Source organism: Condylura cristata, unplaced genomic scaffold (assembly GCF_000260355.1).
Source record: "Condylura cristata isolate star-nosed mole 26May11 unplaced genomic scaffold, ConCri1.0 scaffold00018, whole genome shotgun sequence".
NCBI lineage: Eukaryota > Metazoa > Chordata > Mammalia > Eulipotyphla > Talpidae > Condylura > Condylura cristata.
This window is the reverse complement of record NW_004567119.1, coordinates 11,111,933-11,128,495: the sequence shown is the minus strand read 5'-3', so window position 1 is coordinate 11,128,495 and position 16,563 is coordinate 11,111,933. Positions and strand designations below refer to the sequence as shown.

At 53.1% G+C, this 16,563-nt stretch overlaps 1 protein-coding gene across 1 annotated transcript in view; it reads left to right on the top strand.

Annotated features, from left to right (window-relative positions):
- Window positions 1-16,033, top strand: part of GATB (glutamyl-tRNA(Gln) amidotransferase, subunit B) — a 58,346-nt gene extending 42,313 nt beyond the window's left edge. The window contains exons 10-13 of the mRNA XM_004685204.2: window positions 3,093-3,226; window positions 6,664-6,742; window positions 12,605-12,739; window positions 14,526-16,033. Of these exons, the coding sequence (XP_004685261.1) occupies window positions 3,093-3,226; window positions 6,664-6,742; window positions 12,605-12,739; window positions 14,526-14,669 (492 nt within the window). The 3' untranslated portion in view covers window positions 14,670-16,033. The remainder of the gene's footprint in view (window positions 1-3,092; window positions 3,227-6,663; window positions 6,743-12,604; window positions 12,740-14,525) is intronic.
- Window positions 16,034-16,563: the final 530 nt, after the last annotated feature.

The window sequence follows — 16,563 nt, the reverse complement described above, 5'->3', positions numbered from 1 at the left end:
CAGCCGCAGCGAAGGCACCACGTGCTCTAGGCATAGCTTGGCGGAAGCGGAAAGTGAACGTGCCTTTTTCTCCTAATTTCCAAGCTAATTGCTGAGGGCCTTTGCAACATTTTTTAATATGTTCAGAACTTTGAACAGCTGGCAGCTATCAAATAAAATAATGGCAATGGTGGGGATGCGCGTTCCTCCGATGAGCTAGTGGCTTCTCCTGTGCAGCTCCAGTTGCTGCACAGCTCCGGTCCCTGGGAAGGCAGGTACGGAGATTTCCTTCGCCCGGGGAAGCATCCTGTGGTGAAAAGCAGACTGCAGAGGTTCAAGTCCCGCCCTGCTGCTCTCTTGCCGTGTGACCTCAAGCAAGCTTGTGCATCCGTGTCTTCTGGAGAAGAAAGGTCTGCTCGACGGAGACAAAGTCCTCAGCCCAATGCCTCGTACTTTGCACTGTTGCTGAAAACCTGTCACATCACTGTTACTGTTCGCAGCAGCCGAGGCACAAGTGGCTCCCCCAGGGCTGACCTCTGGTCCAGTAGGCTCCCTAATACTCTCGAGAGCCTTTACCAGCCCCAGGCTGCTGAGCGGGGTCCCTGCGGCCGCCAGCACATGCCCCGGGCACGCAGGGCTCCTCGGCTTGTGCTTTGTGGGCCTGTTCCGAGTCTGCCACCAGGCAGCTGTCTCTCGGCTTTCATTCCACTGCTAAAGATAGTCCTGCCGCATTTCTGCCCCCGCATCGGGTTCCCAGGCTGCGTGGCTTAGAAAAAGAACGGCACTTGAAATCAGTTTTCATCCTCTTCCAACTGAATAGTGTCCTGACCCTTCACCTGCTCTGAAGGTAGAAAGCAGTAGACCGCAGGCATCGGGGTTCCTTCCCAGAGCAGGCAGTGGGGGCAAGGTGACCCCTCTGATTCGTCTCTCACCTGCATCAACCAGGTGACAAATCCATTAGCAATGGAGTTTCTAGCCCGCGCCGAAACGTGACCTGGCATTGGCCGAGGTTGCATTTGAATGTTTTAGGAAATTTGATTAGAATGTGAAGATACTGTTTCCTAGCCACAGAGCTATAAAGACACCGTCACACAAAGGACAGGCCCCTCTGTCCCCACTGCTGTAGCCGCCGCTGAAGGCACGCTCAGAGCCACAGCGGGATGCCCGGGACATGGCGCTGAGCCCAGCACTTGCTTGTTGCCTTTGACAAGGCCATGAAGGGTCCCTTCATGCAGTGACCTTCTGCGTGGCCCTTAGCATTATTTATTTAGGAGAATCACTGGCGCACCACTCCCCTCGGAGCTCAGATGGCTGCACTGCCGGTTCCCCAGGGATTTGGGCGCCTTACGCTGGGCAGACGAGCCCGTGCCAGTGTTGCAGAAAAACTAAGACGACCTTCGCTGAATGCTGGGTGGGTTTCCCCGGAAAGCAGGCTCCCAACCTGTAGAGCTAGAGCACACCGTCCCTGAGCGACTTTTCACTGATCCATCGCCGTCAGCCTCCCACAGCCACTCCCGTCTCACCACCGCAGGTCATCACGTCTGCTTCCCATTATGCACTGAAGCCCGGCTCCCCCGTGAAGTATAGTCCAGGCCCAAGAGGCCCCATCACAGCGCCGACACGAAAAGACAAACAGAAATCTGACTGGCCGTGTTATCCATCCAGTGAAAAACCACCCAAGGGTAGAGGAGTGGATATTCATCACGTCCCGGCCACTCAGCCAAGCCTGCGAGTTCAAGTGCAGTATTTCTAGGTGGAGTGAGAAAAACCTTTTCCTTGGCAAGGCAGAGAGTTCTGACAGCTCTTTTCACAGCCAGCAGCCTGCCTGGTTTCGAACAAAGGGAATTCTGCCCGTCTGATTTGGGCCAGATAGCGGCGTCTGCTTCCCCAGAGGTCCGTGTTTTCGCCGAAGTTTGAACACTTTCCCGTAAGTCAGGCAGAACTTCCCCTGCCTGCGTCTGGATGTGTCTTTATCTGTAGTCAAGCTTTGGCTGCCACGGTGGCCTTTGCCCTGTTTGTCATGAGCGGAATAATAGCAGGGACTTGAAAAGAGATTCGGGAGCTGATTGTGGGATTATTCAGTAGGCTTGTCACCAGAGAATTTATCTGTTACAAAGGGCATGTAGATTTTTTTATTATGGAATTTCTATGTTAGCACCACTGCGCCTGTGTGTATAGAGTAAAGCTAAACTTGCAGAGCCTTTTTGTTAGTATGTCTCATTTCTTCCCAATATCTTATTTTTTCCAGAAAGTTCTTTTAGACCAGTGAGTGCTTTCTGAAAGGAAGCAAGGGTGAGAGTCTTACCCGCAAAAACTTACAAAGGAAGATTTCAATGAAAGTGGTTTGATTTGAACATCTCATGATGCGGGCCGGGTTTACTGGAAGGAAACTGGAGGAAGATAGAGGAAATCTACTACTTAAAATGTTTTCTCGGCCCTCCCTGGTGGTGCAGTGGGTTAGGACGCAGCACTGCAAGCTTGCTGTAGCCGCTTCAGTGTGAGTTCTATCCTCAGCCCCAGAGGTGACCCACATGGAGCAGCAGACCTCTCCTGGCCTTCCTGCTGCTCCCCTCAGCAATGTGCTTCATCAGTCTGCCTGTTCTGCTCCCCGCTCTGTCTCACCACCCCTGCACCTCTGGCCTGTACCCCAGGTCTGTATGCATAAATAAATCTTTAAAAAAAAATGTTTTCTCCCTGCACTTGGTAAGTTCAGGGCCCTAGGTGAGCAGAACATGATTTTCCTTTATTTTTTAACCAAAAAAAAAGGGTAGACTTGCCAAAGTTCTTGGTTCTGCCACATGGATCTGATCCGGCAGGTAGCTGGAGTGTGTGATGCCACGGTTGCCCAGGGGTCACTCTGACAGGAGTGGGCCGGCGGTTCTCATCCTTGAAGGGGAATGTGGTATGATGGGAATGGGAGCTCATGGGATTGTTAAGAGACAGGTGTGGGGAACCATGGAGTCCCCCCACTGAGAGCCGCCAGTGGTGCCCATGACTTAGCTCTGGTGGTAAAAGGACAACGTGGTCCCTTGCTCCCCAGACCCTCCAGAGGCGGGGCATCAGTTGTCTTCTTCAAAGTCTTCCAGAATTTACACCATTTCTTCTCTTTACAGAATGAAGTTGGCCTACTGGAGTTCTTCCAAAATGTGGTAAAAGAAACTAAGGCAGAGCCCAAAACAGTGACCAGTTGGGTCCTCAACACTTTCCTGGGCTCTTTAAAGCAACGGAACCTCGCTGTTAGTGAGAGGTGAGTGAGGGCTGGACGACATGTCGTTCCTCCTTCATGATGAGCGTTTTGCCCAGAGTGGATGCAACAGGACAGGGCTCGTTTTCTGCTCCCTCAGAGCCCCCTCAGGCTTCCCTTGTGAATTCCTGATCCTAAGGCTGTCCTCTATCATGTCTAAAATCCATTTGTTAAACCTGTTCACGCTCCATCCTTTGTACTGTGCCTGAGACTGGGGCCTGAAGATGAGTAAGACAAGGAGTTCACAGGTTTGCGGGGTTCCAGGCCTGTATGCAGCCTCCTGTCACCTCTGTGGGACCCAGTTCTGCTAACATGACGGGGGTGTGGGATGTGTCACGGGGAACCTGAGGTGAGGCACTATCGATGATCTTGCCAGAGACGATCCAGCAGGCCAAGCCCCGAGAACTAGTGGGAGCTGTGAAGTGGTGGGGAGCATGGGCATTCCCAGCGAGGCAGCCTTCCTGAAATACCCCGAGGCAAGCAGCTACCAGACACCCAAAGAACCCCAAGTGCCAGGTTTCCGGGCAGGAGGCAGGATGAGCAGAGTGACAGACAGCTGCCGCGACGGTCAGGCCACCTGGAGGCTTGTGTGTCCCGTCAGTAGCGCCGAACATCCCAAGTCACAGGTCACAAGCACAGTGCACTTGCACTTTGGGGGATGGGATGGAGAACAGAACAAAGCAGGAAGCACAGTAGGGAACCTCTTGCAGGAGCATCAGGGAGAAATGGCCCAGGCCGGAGCTGAGGTGGGCACATCAGGGCTGAAGTGAGGCAGACCAAGTTGAGAGCATTTCTCTCACTTCAGCGCAACTTCCAGATCTCTTGTGCAGATGATAGAGTGTTTTTCCCTCTCCTGGGCGTAAAGGAGGAAGAAGTTTAGAGGGCAAGGGCAGGAGACACCATGTCCCATTCTGGACAGCAGTTGGAGCAGATGTCTCCTCTTGAGGAAAACCATCTTTATTGGTAAAACTAAGAATCCAGGCAGAAGCAAGTGGCTGCAAGATCGGTTGAAGCTTTTCAGGCTGCAGGAGATCTGAGTGTTTGTGAAGGTGTGATGTTAAAGCCTCAGGAGAGGGGAAGTAGCTCTGAGTAGGACCCCAGATGTGGAAAGTGATGGGATTAAGAGTGAGGGTCAGGGGGTCATTGCACAGAAGAGGAGGCACCGCAGACCGTTCTGAATCTTGCACCAGTGGATGTCCTGATGAAGCAGGAGGCGCAGGTGTGAGCTGAGAAGGGGCATGAGTGGTCGAGGGGTGGGTAGGGGTGCTAGGAAATTATTGAGATGAAGAAAATGTTTATTGAGTGGCAAGAGCCACTGGAGCTCCAAGTCCTTGTGTCTTCCTCCAGCAACTTCTGGGGTCCTGGGTGAACAAAGCTGTGACAGTGGACTTTGGGCCCTGATGACCTTGTGGTTGAGGTGGGCCGCACCTTTCACAGAAGGGGGCAGAGGCTTGGTTGCAGATGTCAAGGCGTCTGTTTCTGGAATCCAAGCCAGAGCTGGGGCTGTAATCTTGAGAATGACAAGAGCCCAAATGAAGTTGGGAGACTCAGTGACCCACCCCTCCTCTAAGCTTAGAGACACCAAAAACTTCCATCTTGGGTGTCAGAGTCCCCTTTAGTAGAGACACAGTCACTGTCCATAAGCCAATATTATCTGGCAGCAAAAAAAGAGTGGCTTGTGCGTCTGCTGCCATTCTACTCCAGATCCAGTGGCTTATTTAACTGGTGAGTGGGGCCTTCTGGGGTCACTGTGACAGGCACTGACCCCATCTCATATCAGGAAGCGGTGTAGACTCTAGACCAGATAGCCCTCCTGTTGATGGGAGGAATTGTGTGATGCAGTTACTGGCCCTCTGTGTGTCAAGCTCTGTGGCGACCAGCAGGCCTGAGAAACCCCGCGTGCTAGTAAGTCAGTGGAGATCGTTGGTAGAGTAAATTTCTGCCTCACTAACAAATCAGTGTCGGTAGGTAAAAGGCAAAGGCTGTTCAGTTGTGATTCTTCCTATTCTCCTGTGTCACCCCCTGCAAGGGAGCAGGGCTCTTTTGCTCTAGAAATCTAGTTCTATTTCAGTGCTTATAACGGGTCTTACACACAGTCCACTCTCTGGTTGTACTTTCTACAATGGCAGAGCACCTCCGAGACCTGCAGTTTTAAAAAATCCACTTCCTTTTGATTTGTCGGTGTGGATGGGAAGTTGGGAAATGGTTGTCCCTTTATTTCCCAGCCCTCTGCACCCTTCCCAATGCAGTGCAGGCAGGGAGGTGCCCAGGTACTCCGGACAGGACCTTGGTAACAGCACAGACACTCTCCACACTTAATTTCCACTCAGAAGTGCCGGTCTCCATAGCTTGGGATAAACAAACACGTTGGACCACGGGCTGCCTCTGCGTGTCAGCGGCTTTGAATTAGCAGCCCTAATGCGGTTTCACTGTACTTGAATCAGCAGTAACTCAGACCTGGTAAACTTACACTCTGTTGGTTTGGAATCCATGGGAATTGGCATAGAGACTAAACGGTAGTTTCCTTTTTATTATCTAAGAGTTTGCAAGGAAATTAATAGTGAAATGATCGGCATTGAGATTTAAACAGAAGGTGTTTTCCAGTGGCATTGAACATTTCATTTAAACAGACACACGAACGTGCTATTTTTAAGTCATTCCTATCTATTTAAAACTAGTCCCCTAGTGACCTCCGACAGACAGCTTTTCATTAGCCTAGTTGCTGTATGTCTTTAAGAGCAGCAAAACCACCTACTTCGAAAGAGATCTGTAATTCAGCCTTGACTTTCCAGGAGACTAGGTGCTCGCCCCTGAGCATAAGTTAATGACCCTTTGTGTGTCTCGCTGCACCTTGGCCTTTCATATCATGGATCTTGGCAAGTAAGTCCCATCCTAGAAGTTTAGATGTAACAGAGCCTGCAGAGGTGAAGAGTGCGGAGATGCCCAGGAGCACGGTGGAGACGTGGCTGGTCGTCATTAAGGCAAACTCGTACAGTTGAAAGAATTTGAATTTGCACAGAAGCACGCAGGAAAGTGGCTTTGTTAGCAATTTCGCTTGGAGTGATTTCAGGCTGATCTTTCCCTGGAAAGTATTAATTACTAGGTTGGTTTTTCCCCCTTCTTTCCCATCATGGCTCATGAATTTTGCAGCCACCTCCTTTTTTTTTGACTAATTAAACTGAGCAGTTGTGTGTTGCTACAACTTCTGCCAAACACCTGTTCTTGTTGGACAGTAAAATAAAAAAAAAAAACGACAGCAGTCACAAAAACATGAGAACCTGAAAGCAAAATAAATAAATTGAGCCCGTTGGCCAATTATCATCATCCCTGGGTGTGGGTGCAAGCATGTAAACCCACGAACTCAAGTGTTCTGGTGGCCGTCAAGGATCTGATGACAGTGTGAAACGTGAATTTCTTTTCTCTCCTTCTGGGGCCGCTAGTCCCATCGTGCCTTCCACATTGGCTGAGCTGCTGGACCTGCTGGACGGGAAAACCATCTCTTCGGCGGCCGCCAGACAGGTATGTCCGTGCTTCCTGAAGCTTCTGCTCTGCTCTCAGCCCGCAGCCTGTGTGACACTCAGCGCTGTCCCTCAGTGGACGCCACACTGACGTATTGCACGCTTGTAAATGCCGCGCCTATACTGAGAGGTAGAAGCATGTCTTCAGCAAGTGAAACGAAGCCCAAGTGCAGTGCAGGTAGCAGCTTCTTTCTCGGCTAGCCAGGGGGGTGCTTTCTGTTTGGCTTTGCCGAAATGTTTCCCGAACATTTGTTTATGTAAAAGACAGGGGCACTGCTACCCACCTCAGAGTGCTTAGGTCCCCTTGTGCCCCCTACCCTCCGGCGCCACCTCCACAGCCCCAGCCACCGCCCAGCGCCTGTTTGTCCTGTGGAGCTGGCAAGGCGAGTGAAGCGGCTCAGCAGACGGCACTACACACATGCCCAGTGGGTGAAACTCAGAGAAGAAGCCTCTGCCCCCACCTGACAGTCTTAGGGGGCTGAGAGATCCCTGGGGTTGAGTAAACTCTTCCGAACCAGCTCCCAGAAAGAGGAAGACCCCCAAGGACCCACCTGATCTGATTCAGCTACTGCAGCTGTCAAGGCTTCAGCCAGAAACTCTAATGTTATTTTAATGGTGCCTTTTGCATTTAATATTTATACACATCGACAGCAGTGGCAGGTTACAAAGTGAGGCTTTGGAGAAGTGAGTGCTGGTGGCTAATTATGAGACAACCTGGAGCAAGCGCCGCTCGGTGCAGTGAGACTGGAGACGAGTAATAAGGGCTCTGTTTACCCACCACCAAGTGCGGCTGTCACCTACAGGGACCGCTGCCTGCATGTCAGAGGAATACAAATGTTTATGACAATGCTCAGCAATAGCAGGAAGATTGGCTGGCCTGAGGGCAGGAAAAACTATATATGTGTAGGTAAGAGCAGATGAACTGTAGCAGTTGAAATGAAAGGGAAAAAATCTTCCCTCCTCCCACTCATCCTACCCCACCAGAAAGAGGGGAAAAAAATCCTAGTGCAGTGCTCTGATGGCTTCAGTGGAAGGCAGAGATGGAGACCGCTGGGAGGTGCTGGCAGCTGGTTCAGATCAGATAAAGACACTTTTGGATTCTGTCACCTGCCAGGCGAATCCTGTCGCGGGCCGCCGCTAAAATAACAGTCTGGTTCGAAAGGAGACCAAGGCCCGTGCTGCGCAGGGGGCCTGTGCTCACCTCCGCCTCGGGGCTCTTGCCTCTCTGCTTCTCTAAGAAAATCACTTACTGGCTTTCTGGTTTAAAAAAAATTACATTTGTTCATTATAAATAATTTAGTAATGCAGAAAAACAGAAGGATTTCTGAATTCCACCACCTTAATAAACCACCGTTACTGTTGGATGAGCATTCCAGGCAGCCACAGCTGCCCGCCCCCAGCACGAGGGCCTGGGGGTGGGCAGGTGAGAAGACAAATACTTGTCTAGAGTGGGCTTTTGTTTTTGCCAAGTGTACGGCTCCCTGGTTCTTCATGTGTTTACAGTGTTTTCAGCATCACCACTGTCTTACTCCAGAACACTTTCAGCACCCCAAAAACAAACTCCCCACCCCTTAGCAGGCACCCCCCATTAGCTCTGTGCCCCAGCAGCCACCATTCCACTCTCTGGATGTGCCCGCTCCGGACTCTTCCCATCCCAGGCCTCAGACCGCCGGGGGCCTTTGCGTCTGCCGTCCCTCACTCGGCGGAAGGTTTTCGAAGTCCATCCCTGATGGGAGCTGTGCTGGCATTTCATTCCCTTTATGGCTGGAGAACATTCCATCGTGTGGGCACACACCACCTTTCGTCTGTGCACTCATCGGCAAAGGAACATGTGAGGTGTTTCCAACGTGGGCTATTATGAATCATGCTGCTTTGAACATTTGTGTCCAGGCTTTTATGTGTTTTTTCACATTTCCTGGATATAAAAATGGAGTTCCTGGATCCTACGGTAATTTTAATTTAACATTTCGAGGAACTGCCAGACAGCACCATTTTACAATCCCTGAGGTTCCGCGGCCTCCACACCCTCCAGCACTTGTCTTGTTCGTGTTTTTTACTGTCAGCATCCTAGTAGGTATAAAGTGCTATCTCGCTGTGGATTTTATTTGCATTTTCCTAATGACTAATTACATTGAGCATCTGCGTCTTAATTTTTATAGTGTTGTTTTTTTTTTTAAGGAAAAATGCATTAGGATTCATGTCTACTGAATTTAATAGAAGCACCCGATTAGCCCTTGGGTTTTAGTCTCCCCGATGGAAAGCCAGAGGGTCGCAGACAGAAAAGAGACTCCAGGGCTGAAGGGACACCGACACCTCTGGCAGAACCGTAGAGATGGATGACCGGAGGGTGGGCAGGAAAGTCAGCCAGTAACTGACCCTCAGGAAGACAAGCAAGAGGGAAGAATTATCCCGTCCGAGGACATTCAGAATTCCAAAGAATGTCTCTCTACTCCCGTTCGCCCTTGAGCCGTCTCTCCACAGCCCACCAGTCACCCATCTCCCTGCGCCTTCCCCCAGGTGTCCCGCAGCTTCTGAGGTGGACAGCCTCCCCCCTTCACCACCCCAGGGCCCAGGGGAATTCAAAGCTGCCATGAAGCAGCTCTTTTTCAGAAACACAGGAAGAATCCACAGATTCTGGGTCACTTAGACAGCAGAAGACAGGACATCGCGCTCCTCTCACCAGGCCCAGTTCTGTTGGCCCAAGTAGCAGCGAGAACCTGCCCCTCCCCAGGGCCACCAGACTCCCAGGGTCAGTCACGGCGCCCCTGCAGCTGACAGCCCGGACCCCTGTGACTGAGGGGATGGTGCAGAACGGGAGAGCCGCTCTTCCGGTTGGGCTGTTCTCATTGCCCAGGGCCAGACTGGGCAATCACATTTCCCACGCAGCGCGCCACCCAGCCAATTTCCTCTGGCCTACTCTGGAGTCTGCTTTAGACCGAAATCACTTAATGTGGAAAATGTTGTATGTCGCCGTGAAACTGTGTCACGAATGATACTTGATCCTTTTACCCACTGCACTGCTGTTGTTCTTTGCACGTTTTGCTGTGCCCTGCTTCCCTGAGGGCTGGGTGTCGATGTCTGTGCTTTCTAGAACCACCTTTCACAGTATTTGCCTTTGACCAGAGGAGCCTCCCCACTCTGTAACCATCACAGCTCCCGCCTGCCATCTCCTGTGAACTGGTCTTTCCTCCACACGCTGACCTTGAACAGCCAGGACAGGCAGTGACCGGGGAGGGAACCGCCTCTCTTCTCCCTCCCTGCCCTCTTCCTTCCAGATACTTTAAAAATGGTTTTAGCTAGAGAAATAGTTGGGTGGCAGCTGAAGGGTCTGTGCCGGGCGCCATGTGTTAGCGGTAGCTAGAGGCCAGTGTGTGGTTGAGGGCCTCCAGCTTGCGTGACCATACAATTCGAGTGGCCACTTACGAACATGGAGGACCAACCTTGCACGAGAGTCCCCTGTTGTGCGTGGGGGGTGAGGGTACAGCAGAGCCCAGGAGCGCCACCCTGCCAGCCGGAAACAGTTGCACAGTTAAACACAGACAAAAGCTGAGTATTTGTGCTGCAAGGAAACTGCAGGCACAGAGGCCGTGATGTTTGCATTGAGGGCCGGGGAGCCCCCGGAGCCCACCTGGAGCCGGCTCCCCCCTCAGCAACTCCGTCCTGCAGGGACGGAGCTAGGAGGCACAGGGTGTCCTCAACAGGAGGGGACAGAAGGTTGGAAAACTGGAGTCTGCAGTGCTGCCCGGGAGAACTACCCGGCCACGGCTAACTGGGTTCTAATTCGAGAACAGAGAACACTACAGCTGCTGGCTTCAGAAATTCACACTATGCACCCCTAACTCTCTGCCCACTTTCTCAGGGAGCATCCAGCCGCCCCTCCCCGCATTTCAGAGCATCCCTCCTAGCTTTGTGTTGAGTCTCTTGAGCATTGCGGTTTGGCTGGAATCCCTGGCCCTCTGACATGCCAGTGTCCGGGTCACTGGAGGAAGCAAACCTCCTTTGTGCCTGCGGGTCCCAGCTGCCGAGTGCCAGGGACAGGCCACCCAGGTGTGCCCTGTGCTGCAGCCGAGCCCTGGCCGTGAGCCCCGTGGTTCCTGTGGAGTCACTATGTGGATTCTTTATGAGCTAGTCCTTTCTGTTTTGAACCAGAGAGCTGATTTCTCGAGCGCTCCACTCTGGTCCTGAAAGTTAGACATGTGCAGCTAGGACCTTCCACAGGAGACTATACAGATGAGCAAACGCTGGTCAGAGTCAGAATGCCCACAGCGAGGGGATCAAACTAAATTCCGATAAGTATATTTTAATGGCTCTTAGGGTTATTTAATTCCTGTAAGAAGGCACTTTTGCAGTAAGTGGAACAAAAGCAGGAACAAATATATGTCATGATCGCAAATGTTAGAAAACGGAAGGAACAACAGCAAGTTACTCACCTTGGCTGTCTTGAGAGAAGGGAGTCCAGGTGGCTGCTGCTTACCCTGTTACAGATCTTTGTTTTGTGCAGTGAACGTCCAGTATTAACCTTTTGCCTTACAAAGTTTTGTAACATTTTCAGCGGAAATTCAGAGAAAGGGGCAGAGAAACGTCAGCCTCGCTCTGGCGGCCCCCAAGCACCACATGCACGACTGGGTGTTCTGCCCTACGGTTTCTGCGCGGCAGACACCCCGTGGAAGTGTGTGGCGGGCAGGGAGTTCTCACCTGCCTCTGCCCCTCTCCGAGGCCTTACTCACTGTCCCGCGGAATAACTGTTTGAGGGGCTGAGGCGGAGGCATGTGGGCGCCTCTGTTTCTAAGAGCAGAGGGACAGGCTTCCCCAAGCAGCCAGGGCCGTGCATTGGCAGCCTGAGGGCTCCCAGGAGGCCCCAACGCAAGCTCCTGCCAAATCCTGCGGCCACCAAGCCATGGCCTGCGGCCACCGCCGACTGGAGGAGGCTCAAGGCCTCTGGGGACGACACCTGCAGTGTGGATCCAGACGGGCAAGGCTGCCGGCATCCGCCTCTTCATGGCTTTGCCGTGTGCTTGGCGTGGTCCAGCTGTTCCTCCCAGAGGAAGGGCACCTGGCGGCCGTGTGGGCGGGGCGGCCATCTCCAAGAGTTCAGGGCTCAGGCCCAGGCAGAGCGAGCCGAGGAGGGGCTGACAGACAGAAGCCCCTCCTAGTGCGCGCTGGAATGACGGGGAACAGGGAGAACCACCCCGCCCCCCAGGAAACACGGCTTTGAAAATTTTTTTCCCCAAGTTTGGTAAGTTTGGAGCACTGTCTTCATCTTTTGAGTAGAAACATACACACACTATTAACTTAATTATCCTAGCTGGGTCCAGACCTGGCTTCCTCCCCAGCTGTAGGGGATACAGGTCGGCCAGGGCTCCTGAGCACAGGGATTTGCATTTTTGGTTGTTTTCCTTTTGGTATTTTCACCACAGTCATTTTCTTGCCTCCCTGAAGCCATGTTCCCCTACAGGACCCGTTTCTGGACCTCAGCTTAGAGCAGTGGCTACTCCTGCAGGGTGTGTGGCCCTGTGTTTCACCAGAATGTCACCTCAGTTCATGAGCTCTCCAGACAAGGCCTACTTAGCCATGACTCCTGTCGGCAGGGGCCTCCCCAATGCCTCTGGGCCTCAAGGGTTCGGAGGGGCAGGGAGACCCCTCCATCTTCCAAGTCAAGGCTTGTGTTGTGAGGGAGTAGCTCAGCACAGGGAGGCTGGGTGCGTCTGGAGCCCTCCAGAACAGCTTATTCTGGATGCTCCCAGAGAGGCAGTGCTCTGGGCAGGCCCTCCCAGCTGGGAACTCACTTGCTGCTCTTGCAGGAGCATGTGGAGCTGGCTCAAGAGCCCATCCTGATTTCTGTCCCTCTCCCCTCTGGCTGTAGGTGTTTGAGGAATTGTGGCAGAATGAAGGGAAGACGCCGGCGCAGATTGTTTCAGAAAAGCAGCTTGAGCTGATGCAGGATGAGGAGGCCCTGGAGCAACTCTGCCGCAGCACGCTGGACAGCCATCCTCAAACGGTGATGTCACAGGCCTGTGTCGTGCACGCACCCCGGGGCAGGGTCACTGTCAGTCCGGGCAGGTGGAAAGCGAGAGTCCAGGAGCCCTCGGCAGATTTTTCAGGCTTTTGTGCTCTCGGAACCAGGCAGGGAGGGAAGCTGGCTTGCAAGGAGGCAGGCACAGGCTGGACGGGGCTGGAGGCAGGCGGGCAGCTGAGCCTCCCCGCCCTCCGCCACCACTGCGCTTTCTCTGGGCTCTCTGGTGTCCTCTCGGGGGCTCCCCTCTGTAACCACACAGCCTCTCGTAGCGGTCCTCCGTCTCTGAGCAGGGCCAGCCCTACAGCCCTGGCCTCTGGGCTCAGGTGCACACTTATGCACGCCCGCGCCATACTCCAGGTGTTCACGATCAGGCACGTGTGCCCACGCGCCTTCTGCATTAGCACAATCCAGGCCGCAGGTGATAGCCACAGAGGCTAGCGGTGCAAAAAGCCTGAGCACCCCCTTTCCCTACAGCCAGGGCAAGACTCAGGGCAGCCGGTCAGGAGCAGCCTGCAGGCCAGCCAGACCTCCCAGAGCCTCCACTGCCCCCACTCACCTGAGAGTGATAATAATGGCTGGCCAGTTTATCAGTAATTCCCCAGCCTTTTTGGCCAGTTTTCAGGTAAGGTTACGGAAGGAAACAGGAACGTTGCAAAGATCAGCTTTCCCTAGGACCCACCCCAGACCCCCGTGCCAGCCCCAGGCCCCCCGCGGCGAGGTTCCGACCTCAGGCAGCGCCTCTCCAGGGCCAGGGCTACCTGGGGGGCGCGCGACTTTGTCGGGGCCCTCTCCCCAGAAAGCCACCAGGCCTGACTGCACAGAGGGGAAAGGAGACACTTTAGCTTCATGTCTTTTAAGAAGTGAGAGGAAAAGCAGGAAGGAGAATTATTTGTAAATTATGGAGAAAATGCTTGACAAGGGCACAGCTGAAAACCAAGTCATTTTGTGTTCCAAACATGGAACAAATAGAAAAGCTAAATAAGTCTGTCCCCGTGTCTCATCATATTGTCTAGAGAGATGTTCCAGCAAGGAAAAAAATCGCCTGCATCACTTTCAGAATAATACCCACCCACCCTCCACTTGCGGGACACTAAGTGCCCGTAACGAGTCCCGATAAGGAGAACGGCTGGCGGGGTCTCGCAGGCTCCCACCGCGGCTTCACCGGTGTGAGTGACAAAGACACGCTCAGTTTCGACGTGTTCCGTGCTGCCGAGCCCTGACTCTCACAGCTGCTGTTGCCCGCCAGGACGCGGCAAAGGGGCCTGGGCCGGTGGCCCCAACAGTGCACGCGCGAAGGGCGCCCAGCGCCGGCCCCCACGCCCGCCCGTGTGCTGGAGAGGCCGCTTTGCCGGCTCGCTTGCTAGTGAAGGCTTCTCCTGGGCAGGGAGTGGGGACGGAAATCACGGGGCTCAGGGCCTGCTGAGCACCCCTTCACTGAGTGCAGGCCTGATACTCCTGGGAGCGGGAGGGGCCCCTCATTCGCGGCGCCGTGTCCCGTGCCACGCCGTGTCCCGTGCCACGGGGCCAGCCTCGCTGCAGCACTCAGGCCGGACGCTCGCCAGCTCCCCTTGTCCATTTTAATCAAGCGGCAGCGCAGACACAGCTCCTGACAGGAGCCTCACAACCTCCTCCGAGGCGCACCCTACCCCTTTTCTTTTTCTCACTTTATTTCTAATGGAAAAAGAAAAGAAATTTAAGTCAATGTAAATCTTCATTTAGGATCTTGAGGTTTGAGCCTCTTGTTTTCTCCTCTAAATCGTCTTTAAAGGTAACGGACGTAAAGAAGGGAAACCCCCGAGCTATAAACAAATTGATTGGGTTGGTGCGAAAAGCCACGCTCAACCGAGCAGACCCGCGGGTGATCAAGGAGACCCTGGAAAAGCTGCTGTCGTCAGGGGACACCACGGCGTAACGGGACAGCGCAGCAGGGCGGGAGCGGAGCCCCAGCCCGAGCCCACTGCCACCCGGATGGTTCCTGAGGAGGCACCTTGGGCGCTCAGTAGCTCAGAGCAGAACACTGGGCACCCCCCTCCCACCCCTCAGCAAGCGCTGCCCCTGGCTTCCTCCACAGCGGTTGTGAGCACGCGCCAGCAGCCAGCTCTGTTCTAGACGCCGGGTCTGCGCCTGAGGTGCCGCGTCTGAGCCGGACTGAGACCGCAGTGGCCAGGCCCGACGCAGGTTCCTTCGGATGAAAGCGCAGGACAAACTGACGCGGGGAAGCACACTTGTTGGAGAGGGTGGGAGGGGCTGGTGTTGACCACCCCCTGCGAGGAGGAGTCCATTCAGCTGCCTCGGGATCCCAAGAAAGCTAAGTCTGATGATAAAATTTTTGTGGTGTGGAAAAAGACAAAGTTTTCAAATAAATTTAATGAATAAAATATATACTGAATATCACATAAAAAATTAACTTACACTTCAAAGATTGTGCAGTTGACAACTCCCCCACCCCATCCTCAGGTCAAAAAAAGATAAAAAGAGAAAAGCTGTAACATTAAATTGATTTGTTTTGCCTGGAAAAATGAGATTATAAACTAGTAGATCCAAGTGTTGACCTTTAACAGTAACTGCGGTGCCGGCCACGGTCTCCCTGACGGCTGGTGGCCTTCGCCCGTCTCATGTCAGTAATACTGCTCCTCCGCCACATGGGTGCCCTTGCTGCTCATCGCCGCTGTGACCTCTGACCCACAGTGCTCAAGGACCGGTTTCACAAAGATTGTTTTTAAAAGAAGCACATCTCAAATGGTGACATAGCAAGGAACCCAAAGCTTTGAGGCCCTGATTTTGCCCTGAACCCTCCAAAGACGAAGGCAGCTCCATCATGAATGGGGCTTCCTGGCAGCTGGGACATGAGGAGATGCCCCCCCCCCCACCCACTCAGCAACTGCTGCGTCCCGGGTTGTAGCCAGTTGCTGGGAACGTCCCTAAGACAATGACAGAAGTGTGTCCTGTCCCTGCCAAAGCACAAGGATCAGAGGAGAAGCCAGCTGGCTGAGAGGAAAGAAAGATGAACTTTGTGAAGTGAGTGACTGAATTCTAAGAGAGTAGCATCACCCATGAAACCATGTTCCCTGAAATCAGCTGCAATACTAAAAACTGTAGGGCCTAAAAGTAGCAGATTTCCATTAAACCCTCTCTCCTCACGCTCAAAGTCTGAATTACAAACAGGCAAAGGCAGTCTTAGACTGGATTCTGGGGGGACCATTATTTCTTAAGAAATAATAATGTTGGCCCTCCCTGGTGGCGCAGCGGGTTAAAGCACAGCCCTGAGAATCTAAAGCCGCTTCCTCATGAGTTCAATTCCCGCCTGCCCCGGAGGTGACCACATGGCGTGGCAGACCTCTCCTGACCCGCCCGCTGCTCCCCTCAGCAGTGTACTTCGTCTGTCTGCCTGTTCTGCTCCCTGCTCTGTCTCTGGTGAAGCCTCTCGCCGCCCCTGAGCCTCTGGCCTGTACCCTAGTTCTGTATGCACAAATAAATAAATCTTAAAAAAATAATAATGTTGAGTTTTACCAACCCCACTTTCACCAAAGGTTTGGCTTCTTATTCAACTTTACAGAAAGCATGGAAAGATCTTACTAGAGCATTTCAAATCAAGAGTATACCTGTAAGGGGGGGGGGGGGGAGTTAGGGACAGCCAGAAAGACAGTAGGACTGTCACAGCAAGTGTAAACTAGCATGGAGTGAGCATGTTGCGAAAAAACTGCCACTGCTGGAACCCTCGGGCTCTACGACACTGGCGTCCAGCTACACCACTCTTGAAGGCGTCTTGAAGGCCACTCAGAAACCACAAATCAGACAGGCTGTTA